At 43.5% G+C, this 11,196-nt stretch overlaps 1 protein-coding gene across 1 annotated transcript; it reads left to right on the top strand.

Moving 5' to 3' along the window:
• The first annotated feature begins 1,394 nt into the window (after positions 1–1,394).
• On the top strand, positions 1,395–2,026 carry LOC101107687 (histone H2A.J). Its single transcript, XM_042247501.1, has one exon. It carries the CDS (start codon positions 1,464–1,466, stop codon positions 1,851–1,853), a length of 390 nt encoding a protein of 129 aa, XP_042103435.1. The 5' UTR covers positions 1,395–1,463; the 3' UTR covers positions 1,854–2,026.
• Positions 2,027–11,196: the final 9,170 nt, after the last annotated feature.

The raw sequence follows: 11,196 nt of genomic DNA, 5'->3' as shown, positions 1-11,196 counted from the left end.
AAGTCATCAGTTGGGGTAGAGGAAATCTTTCAATCGTTTTCTCTTTTGTGGCCCCCTGCAGAAAAAATTAAAATCTTTTCCGAAGAAGTCTAACCTTACCCTTTCCTCCCCACCCCCACCGCCGACTTTTCTCTTGCAGCTGCTTCTGCACAATTTGCAGCTTTTACTGCTTCCTCCGTTCCCCACCCCCAGCCCAAGCACGGGGTTTTGCTTCTCAGTCAAATGACAATTTCTGTGATTAGCTAAAATAATGTAACGCTCTTATTTCATCAAAAATCGACGTTCTTGTGAAATGGTGGATGCCATGATCATGGCTTTAAATCAGGAGGTTCTCATTTCTTAAGAAATCCCTTGAGAAAAACGGAACTTTGAGCAGTGTCACCACTCTAGGAGATAGGACTGTTTTCCCAAAAGGTTCATACTGTGAAAAAAGGCAGCAGTATTTAAGTATGATTCATAACTCTTTCCCAGGACTTAACACCATGAGGAATGAATATTTTGGTAAATTGTGCTCCCTGTACCTAGTCCTGACGAATAAGCCTTTCCAGTAGGAAAGCTTTATTGCAAATATTTGCTTATTATGTACCTATCCTCACCCATCTCTATAGCACAAAAAATATAGTGTTGTTGTTAAAGCAGAAATAAAAGAACCCTCAGAACACAGGATGGCTGGGAGGTGGGGGTGGGGGTGGGGTGGGGAGTCCTAAATAGTCAAATTGAACCGCATGATTTTAATGCTTGATTCAAAAGAAGGAAAAGTGTGGCAGAGTCAGGATTCTTGTAATGGCAACATAGGGTTTTTGTTGTTGTTGTTTGTTTTGCTTTGTTTTTAGTATTTACTTAAAAATCAAGCTTAGAACATTTTCAAGTTAGAGATCTCTTTTGCTTACAAGGGGTTTTTTTTTTTAAGTGTCAATAATAATAAAGGTAATGTGTCAAAAATTTCGGGCATACTCAGCCCGAACTGCTAGAGGCATTTCTTGCTTGAGTGCTTAGTATTTGTTGACTAAGTTAACTAAGGAGTAACTCTCCTTCCTGATTTTTCTGTTTCTTACCACGGTTCCTTAATTTTTAAGACATTCTTTTCCTGAGAGCGACGGAGGAGGTTGAAACCTCAGAATCCGCTAAATTCAGCCGAACTCAATAAATTCAATGGAACCCCAACCGCGGAGCAAGCGGACCTAGATATTTATATCAGCGGTTATGTAAATGAGGACTGAGAAGTTTGCTCTTTTGATTGGAGAAAGGTGGAGAAGGTGGTCCTTCTGCCAGCGTCCTAATTGGGAGCCTGCCTGTCATTGGTCACCGGAGCCAAGGAAGCTGCTGAGCCCAATGGGAAGGCGCTGCCTAGTGTCAGCAAAGTGTTGGTAGAGGCAGTTCCGGTGTGGTACGTTGCATTCTTGTACTAGGAACCGGATCGCTGGGTTTTTTCCTCTCGCTGGAGTTTTAGGCGAGAGACAAACATGTCTGGTCGCGGAAAGCAGGGCGGCAAAGTGCGGGCAAAGGCCAAATCCAGGTCGTCTCGAGCGGGCCTGCAGTTCCCAGTGGGCCGAGTGCACAGACTGCTGCGCAAGGGTAATTACGCGGAGCGAGTGGGCGCCGGGGCGCCGGTGTACCTGGCGGCGGTGTTGGAATACCTGACGGCGGAGATCCTGGAGTTGGCTGGCAACGCCGCGCGGGACAACAAGAAGACCAGGATAATCCCTCGCCACCTGCAGCTCGCCATCCGCAACGACGAAGAGCTAAACAAGCTTCTGGGGAAAGTGACCATCGCTCAGGGCGGCGTCCTGCCCAACATCCAGGCCGTGCTGCTGCCAAAGAAGACGGAGAGTCAGAAGACGAAGAGCAAGTGACCCTGATGCCGCCACAGGGGAGCCGGCTTCCCAGCAAGGGCTCTCTCCAGAGTCGCCCCGCCCGCAGTGTTTTTGAATATGCTTGATGTTATGGAGAGCCGGAGCCATCTAGTGGGGAGGTGGGCGGCGAGACCAACTGGGTCCGGGGCCCAATAAAGTCGGTGAAAATCGTCTGGTCGAGAGAGCTGTGTAGTCGCGGGGCCCTGCCGGGAGACCCAGGGGCGACCGGGAGACCTTTGGAAGAGGTACTGGTGGGTCGGCTTGAGCCACTTTCTGGGCAGCTTTGTTCCGCAGCCACCCTCGAGGCGCTACGGGCGGATCAAGGGAGACCAGAAGGGACCCACTGGCGTGGAGGTGGGCAGAGTCGGGGGCTTTCCCTGCTCGTCCGGAGGCAGAGGCAACGCCGAGTAGGTGCAGATGAGGCTGGGCCAGTTGTTTTTACATCCGCCTCCCAGGGCCTGTGCTCCCTGTTAGGGCAGTTCCGGAACCAGTTCTAGGAAAGAGAGTGATGAAGATGTGGTCTTGGGCAGGAGGTTGTCTGTCCGGCCACACTTTTCAGAAGGGAGAATAACTTTGGATCTTGGAAGAGTAGCTTTGACGACACGGTGTCAATTTAACAGATTTTTCTTGGCCTGACAGCTGTTGTGTTTTCTTGTTTGGGGTGTCAGATATTTTTGTGTGCACGCTTATGTTCACATTTCTTTAAAATGAAGGAACCATCCAGTAATATGTGTAGTGCAGAAGCCTGAGTCATGAAGTTGGAAATTTGTTGCGCTGACACTCATGTTGTGTAATAGTGCAGCGCCTTTAGTCATGAGTTACCTGTACTTGAGGAGCTTTTTAAATGACTTTCTCAAGTTTCTAGCTTCATAATGGTCTTATCTCCACAATATCATATCCCTTTGGAAAGGTAATTGATTTGATTTTGCTTTATAACAACAAATCCCCCTCTTAAGGTCCCTTATGTTCTACCACTGGGCCTGAGGTAATGACCTCATTCCAACAACACCTATTGTGTTTATGTTGCTTAATGGCACAGCAAGGCTTTCATAAATATGTGAAATGTGAGAAAAGGCAAGGACAGATGGTATGGAGAGAAACATTTCTGCTCAGGAATTTACATTTAAAAGTTACACAGTAACAACCCTGGTCTTTCCTAGATTGACCCTTCCATTTCCCCCTTTTCTACAAGCTTCTTCTTGGCCTACAAAAAAGATCATTTATTTAGATTTCACATATTTGGATTCATCTTTTCCTTAAGTCAGAGTTGATGTCATTCTGGGGAAAAGAAAAGGATATGTCTTCCACCATCAATGGTAGTAGTTGGCCTGTTTTCTTGGCATGGACTTTTATTTCTTCCCCAGTATTTACTGAGAACCTCTCTACGCTATGCACAGTACTGCGTAATGGGTTGCTGCGGCCAGCACAGCAAGTAGGGATCGAAAGTGGTCAACTGCACAGTTTGGGAAAAAGAAACTAGAGACAGAATTAAAGTTTTAAAAATGGGACCGGGGGACTCAAGACTTCTTGGGTCAAGAGCCCTGTTCCTCAGAGCCACATCACTTTTATTTAGTGTCTTGGCAAGCAGGAAGTATCTGTTGTGCTATGATGAAGTCAGCCTCCTGTGTCCCCAGTCATGTCTCCCATTTTATTGATTACTTTAAACTATCTTTGTTATCTTCTTGTACAAGGGCTGTCACCTAGCTGGAGGTCATAGACCCGCGTATGCCTTGGGAAAACATCTTAGTGTGTGCACAAGCAGCGTTCTGAACTCACGCTGACCCAGTGTTCCAAGGTCCACACTATGTTTTTCCTTAGCTTAGCAGGGCATGACAACCCCAGCTGATCAACCAGATGTACCTTTATTTAGGTTATGCTGCATTGCTATATTTTGCTTTTATTCTTTTCCCATGGTGATTTTCTCATGGCTTAGCCAGAGCAGTAGGTGGCTATTAACCCCTGCAGCAGGTGATGAGGATACCCTGGTCTATGAGACCAACTAAATTTCCACTCCTGAAGCTCACTTTTTTTTTCTGGGTAACTGAAGACTGGACAATAAACAAATAAGTGACCATCAAAGAAAGGATTCCCTTTCAGCTTCTGCTACTACTTGTGTCTCTCTATTGCTTGTGGAATGGATGTTGGGATTACTTCTCCCATGTGATCAAGTTTGAAGTATATACAAAGGTCAGGCCACACGTACCCCTTTTAGGAGGCAGATTATTGCCCCCTGTGTCGTAAAGAGAATAGACCCCAAGGGTACATACCTTGGGCAGTTTCCAAGACGTCCAACTGTTCATTCCACTTCCCGCCTCTTCAGACTTCCTTGTGTAAAATAGTCACAATAGCTATTTTGATGACCGAGATTGTTCCTTTATTCCATGCCAGCTATTGTTCAGTTCAGTCGGTCAGTCGTGTCTGACTCTTTGCGACCCCCATGAACCACAGCACACCAGGCCTCCCTGTCCATCACCCACTCCCGGAATCTACCCAAACCCATGTCCATTGAGTCCGGGATGCCATCCAACCATCTCATCCTCTGTCGTCCCCTTCTCCTCCTGTCCTTAATCTTTCCCAGCACCAGGGTCTTTTCCAATGAGTCAGCTCTTCGCATCAGGTGGCCAAACTATTGGAGTTTCAGCTTCAACATCAGTCCTTCCAATGAACACCCAGGACTGATCTCCTTTAGGATGGACTGGTTGGATCTTCTTGCAGTCCAAGGGACTCTCAAGAGTCTTCTCCAACACCACAGTTCAAAAATATCAATTCTTCAGTGCTCAGCTTTCTTTATAATCCAACTCTCACATCCATACATGACCACTGGAAAAACCATAGCCTTATCTAGATAGATCTTTGTTGGCAAAGTAATGTCTCTGCTTTTGAATATGCTGTCTAGGTTGGTCATAACTTTCCTTCCAAGAAGTAAGCGTCTTAATTTCATGGCTGCAGTCACCATCTGCAGTGATTTTGGAGCCCAGAAGAATAAAGTCAGCCACTGTTTCCACTGTTTCTATTTGCCATGAAGTGATGGGACCAGATGCCATGATCTTAGATTCCTGAATGTTGAGCTTTAAGCCAACTTTTACACTCTCCTCTTTCACTTTCATCAAGAGGGTCTTTAGTTCTTCACTTTCTGCCATAAGGGTGGTGTCATCTGCATATCTGAGGTTATTGATATTTCTCCTGGAAATCTTGATTCCAGCTTGTGCTTCCTCCAGCCCAGCGTTTCTCATGATGTACTCTGCATATAAGTTAAATAAGCAGACTGACAGTATACAGCCTTGACAAACTGCTTTACCTATTTGGAACCAGTGTGTTGTCCACTGTCCCATTCTAACTGTTGCTTCCTGACCTGCATACAGGTTTCTCAAGAGGCAGGCCAAGTGGTCTGGTATTCCCATCTCTTTCAGAATTTTCCATAGTTTATTGTGATTCACACAAAGGCTTTGGAATAGTCAATAAATCAGAAATAGATGTTTTTCTGGAACTCTCTTGCTTTTTCAATGCCAGCTATTGTATGCTCAATAAATAGAAGTACCAGTATCTACAGGGATATGGGCTTACCTTTATAGGTTAAAGTAGAGGTAACTAATGAATATTTTGTTATTTTTAATGTCCAGTTGTTGGGAATTGTTCTCGTTATTACTGCCTTGTGGCATGATGAGCAGTGGAGAATAAAAAAGAGTATGGGTTGCTGGTTTGACATTTACGTCTTAATTTCCTAAAAAATTTGAGGCATCTCGAAAATTAAAACCAAATGGTAAAGAAATAAGGGTATGACATTTATTAAAAAAACAAAACCTTTTCTCTCTAAAGTTTCACAGGAGTCTAACCCTGTTACTTGAAGATAAAAACAGGCAAGATTCACAGATGTCAGTACACTGACGACCCCATTCTCACCCTATCTCAACCACCACTGTCCCAGAGATTCATAGGCTCCCCTCAGATACTTCCCCTGTGGCAAGATTCAGTTAGTCCATTTTAACCTCACCATTTCTGTTTTTGAGAGCTTTTTAAACCTGAATACTTTATTAGCTGGTAAAAATGCATTTGTTGTTGTTATTCAGTTGCCCAGTCATGTCTGGCTCTTTTGGACCCATGGACTGACGTGCACCAGGCCTCCCTGTCCCTCACCATCTCCTGGAGCTTGGCCAGGTTCATGTCCATTTCATTAGTGATGCCATCCAGCCATCTCATCCTCTGAGGAGGATACCCCTTGCCAAATCAATTCAGCTTGTGAATCTTCTATGCACCAACAGTTCTTGCCAGTGTGTGATTATTAACTTAAAAGGCCCATGTTTTTTTTTTTTTCAAGCATGAGACCCAGTGGAAAAAGATTTCGGATAGAAACTGGTGAGACCTGAATTCTGGTCTTAGTAGTTTTCTAATCCATAGCCGTGTGTGTAGACACACATTTGCTTTCCCATGGAGATAAGCCATTCAGTGTGGCACGTTGTGACTTGGCCAGGATTTGTTCCTTCTTTGTTTTTCCTGCAGGACCAGTCTTGTCTTTGTGTCTCTGAGAGCTGGTCTGCTTAGTTTTATCTGCCTGGAATCAAAAGGTTTAGTCTGGCCCCATAATTGCTGATGACTATACGCAAACTCTTCACAAATTTCTTTCCAATGGTTGAAAGGTCATATACAACAACATTTAAGAACTTACCCTCTGGGAATGAGACTTAGCTTCAAATCCACTCATCTCCTCAGTAGCTGAGTGATTTTGGAAATGCTACTCAATTTCTTTAAATGTCAGTTTCATCTATTAACTGGGCATAATAGTAGAGTTACATCGGTGAGTTTGGAGGAAGATTAGAGCTAATGTGAATGAAGGCACTGAATTTGTCATGTAGAAATGCACTCAACGAATAGTAAGTAACAGTATGTGAAACTGGATTTAGAGCAAGTGGCAGTCGTGATGGGACCTATTGAAGTTAGTAAACATCTGGTATTCTAGTAATTCTGTGATTTTTCAGATATCTCACCATAAAAACTAGCTTAGTTCAGTTCAGTCGCTCAATCGTGTCCGACTCTTTGTGACCCCATGAATCACAGCACGCCAGGCCTCCCTGTCCATCACCAACTCCTGGGGTTCACTCAAACTCATGTCCATTGAGTCGGTGATGCCATCCAGCCATCTCATCCTCTGTCGTCCCCTGCTCCTCCTGCCCCCAATCCCTCCCAGGGTCTTTTCCAATGAGTCAACTCTTCGCATGAGGTGGCCAAAGTATTGGGAGTTTCAGCTTTAGCATCAGTCCTTCCAAAGAACACCCAGGATCTCCTTGCAGTCCAAGGGACTCTCAAGAGTCTTCTTCTACACCACAGTTCAAAAGCATCAATTATTTGGCGCTCAGCTTTCTTCACAGTCTAACTCTCACATCCGTACATGACCACTGGAAAAAACATGGCCTTGACTAGACAGAGCTTGGTTGGCAAAGTAATGTCTGTTTTTGAATATGCTATCTAGGTTGGTCATAACTTTCCTTCCAAGGAGTAAGCGTCTTTTAATTTCATGGCTGCAATCACCATCTGCAGTGATTTTGGAGCCCAAAAAATTAAAGTCTGACACTGTTTCCACTGTTTCCCCATCTATTTGCCATGAAGTGATGGGACCAGATGCCATGATCTTAGTTTTCTGAATGTTGAGCTGTAAGCCAAATTTTTCAACTAGCTTAGTGGCTGTTTACTAATTATAGAACATCTACAACTCAGTCTAGAAGAGAGAAGAGTCATAAATAGCAAAATTAACTTTGTGAACCTGAATTTGTATCTCTTGCTCCAAAGACAACCTAGTTTGGAATTAATAGGTTAAGTACACCCACTCAGATTAAAAATGGAACCCATTTGTTCAACAATTTATTGAGTGTATATTACATGTTATACCCATGATTGATAATCCACTGTCAAGAAAAATGATGACAGTGTAATCAGAAAGATGATCATGATCTAGCAGACCACATGTTAAGAAAAGGAGATGCTCAGGGTGTTACAGGTACAGGGAAGAGGCACCTGTGTCCCTCAGCCTGGTAGGGAGGGTGGCACCTGAGATGGGTCCAGTGCAAGAGTATGTCTGACATGACAGGGTGTGCTAGGAAGACAGCCTGCATGGAAGTACAGGAGTCAACAGACAGTACCTGTGGCCAGATGTAAGCATAGCCAGAGGAAAAGTCTGGCCTGGAGATAAGAATTTGGGAATCATGATTAACAAGGTCTGTGTGGGTAAAATCATCCAGAGGGAATATAGATCTAGAGAGTATATGTAGAGAGATGTATCAGTAAATCTCTAGGAAACAGCAGACAGGGCAAGTGGGGATGGGCGAGGTCTAATCCACTGTCAAGAAAGAGGAGCCATTCAGAGATGAGAGGATGTGGCCTGGAGAAAGCATCAAGGGATAGAGATTTTTCAGTTTGGCTTTATCACTGTGCTCCCTGACTCTACCTAAGTTGCCTTTACTTTTACATAGAACTGTGTAAGGTCCGTCTAGTCAAGGCTATGGTTTTTCCAGTAGTCATGTATGGATGTGAGAGTTGGACTGTGAATAAGGCTGAGCACCGAAGAATTGATGCTTTTGAACTGTGGTGTTGGAGAAGACTCTTGAGAGTCCCTTGGACTGCAAGGAGATCCAACCAGTCCATTCTGAAGGGGATCAGCCCTGGGATTTCTTTTGGAAGGAATGATGCTAAAGCTGAAACTCCAGTACTTTGGCCACCTGATGCGAAGAGTTGACTCATTGGAAAAGACTGATGCTGGGAGGGATCGGGGGCAGGAGGAGAAAGGGATGACAGAGGATAAGATGGCTGGATGGCATCACTGACTCGATGGCCGTGAATCTGAGTGGACTCCGGGAGTTGGTGATGGACAGGGAGGCCTGGCGTGCTGCGATCCATGGGGTCGCAAAGAGTTGGACACGACTGAGCAACTGAACTGAACTGAACTGGGATATGTTCTATAAAAGTTATTACATTTTCCTACCCAGGAGCTTCCCTGGTGACTCAGCAATAAAGAATCCTCCTGCCAATACAAGAGATGTGGGTTTGATTCCTGGGTCAGGGAGATCCCCTGGAGGAAGAAATGGCAACCTGCTCCCCTATTCTTGTCTGGGAAATTCCATGGATTGAGGCGCCTTGGCGGGCTACAGTCCATGAGGTCACAGAAGAGTCGGACATGACTTAAAGACTAAATAATAATTACCCAGTGAATGCTGGCCAGTTGGCTCACTTTACCAGTGGCCCTTGAATGGCAATGTACTTTTCCCTTTTGCATTTTCATACTGCATATACAGAAATTAAAGGTATATATCTGTAGTGACAAAAAACCATTTTTTAAAAAAAGCCCAGAAGAATATTGGCAAAGAACCATTACAAAATATATCTTTGTTATCATCCCATTTATTTAAATAGCTTTTTACATATTTTAACTTTAATCAGTGTTTTAATTGTTTTAATCTTAATGAAGTTATAGAAACAGTGGCAACTTACTTTTTTATTGATGTATAGTTGATTTACAGTATTATGTTAGAGCAACTTATTAATTCATAAAGCCAGTGTAGGTATTTTAGAATGATTAAAGCATGAGAAATTTGACCCTGACAAACTTAACTAGTTGATGTTTAAATGTTTAGTTTGCGATGAGAGGGAAATGGGGAGTAAGAGAAAAAAACCAAAACTTAAAAAAAGGAAACCAGCTGGCTTCAGGAAGATATGAAATTATCACTGTAAGGCTTTATTTTGTTTTCTGTACAAGGAGAGGAAAAAGAGAGTTTATAGGTGTTGAAAAACACATTTTAAAATATGTGTGCATGTTGGTCGCTCAGTAATGCCCAATTCTTTGCAACCCATGGCCTGTAGCCTGCCAGTCTCCTCTGTCCATGGAGATTCTCCAGCAAGAATGCTGGAGGAGGTTAGGAAGTTAGGGGATCTTCGTAACCCAGGGATCAAATCCCGGTCTCCTGCATTGCAGGCAGATTCTTTACCATCTGAACCACCAGGGAAGTCTCATTTTAACACGTGTGTGTGTGTATATATATAAATACATGTGTATATATTTTATGTACATATATATTATATTTTATTTATATATATTTTCCCCTTATATATATAATATATTAATATATATTTTTTCCCTTTAATTTTCCATCTAATTTCCCCTTTATATATATATAAAGAGGAATATAATGGTTTGTAAATATGTGTAACTTCTGATCCCCAGAACCTGGCCAATGGTCTGGTATTCCCATCTCTTTAAGAATTTTCCCTTTCCTGGTATTCCCATCTCTTTAAGAATTTTCCCTTTAAATATAATTCTTAAAGAGATGGGAATACCAGACCACCTTACCTGTCTTCTGAAAAACCTGTATGCAGGATAAGAAGCAACAGTAGTAACTGGGGTCTTTGATAATTTTATCAAGCCATGCAATTAAAAAGTCAGCACTACTTAGTTCCAAATTATAGACACAAAGGAGGGATAAGCCCTACGTTAAACAAAATTATCTTTCTTTTAGGCAAACCAGACAAGCAGTCTGCTTATGAAGGTTTATTTGCTTTCTGTCTTGAAGTATTAATGCATCTCAAATGAGCTGTCTTCATGTCAAAAGCACAAGTGGCCACTGCTGCTCTAAAATATTCCTGATGAAATTGAGTTTATTAGAGAGGTCAGTGTACAAATTACTCTTACTAATAAGAAGACACAAAAGAAGCAGGTATCTGGCCTGGAGGAGGTGCGATTTTAGATTGTGACAACGGACAAGGAGGAATATAATGGTTTGTAAATATGTGTAACTTCTGATCCCCAGAACCTGGCCAATGGCCAGTCATTACCAGTTGTGGGTCCAGGCAGACAAAACTAAATGGAGCAGTTCTCAGACACACAAAGACAAGAATGAAGAAGTCTTCAACCGATTTAGAAATGCTGACCCAAAGTAAAATTGGTCTGAAGGTCATGATCTGAGGAGAACTTCTGAACTCAGCCAGCCCTCAGAGGTTCAGCTCCAAAACAGACTTCAGTTCAGTTCAGTTGCTCAGTCGAGTCCAACTCTTTGCGACCCCATGAATCACAGCACACCAGGCCTCCCTGTCCATCACCAACTCTCAGAGTTCACTCAAACTCATGTCCATTGAGTCGGTGATGCAATCCAGCCATCTCATCCTCTGTCGTCCCCTACTCCTCCTGTCCCCAGTCCCTCCCAGAATCATGGTCTTTTCCAGTGAGTCAACTGTTCGCATCAGGTGGCCACAGTATTGGGAGTTTCAGCTTCAGCATCAGTCCTTCCAATGAACACCCAGGACTGATCTCCTTTAGGATGGACTGGTTGGATCTCCTTGCAGTCCAAGGGACTCTCAAGAGTCT

Source organism: Ovis aries, chromosome 3 (genome assembly GCF_016772045.2).
Source record: "Ovis aries strain OAR_USU_Benz2616 breed Rambouillet chromosome 3, ARS-UI_Ramb_v3.0, whole genome shotgun sequence".
NCBI lineage: Eukaryota > Metazoa > Chordata > Mammalia > Artiodactyla > Bovidae > Ovis > Ovis aries.
The sequence above is the reverse complement of the archived record's forward strand: the minus strand, read 5'-3'. Positions and strand labels throughout refer to the sequence as shown.

What these genes read in the sequence shown, in the direction of transcription:
- LOC101107687 (XM_042247501.1), top strand. Translation starts at nt 1,464, where the DNA reads ATGTCTGGTCGCGGAAAGCAGGGCGGCAAAGTGCGGGCAAAGGCCAAA.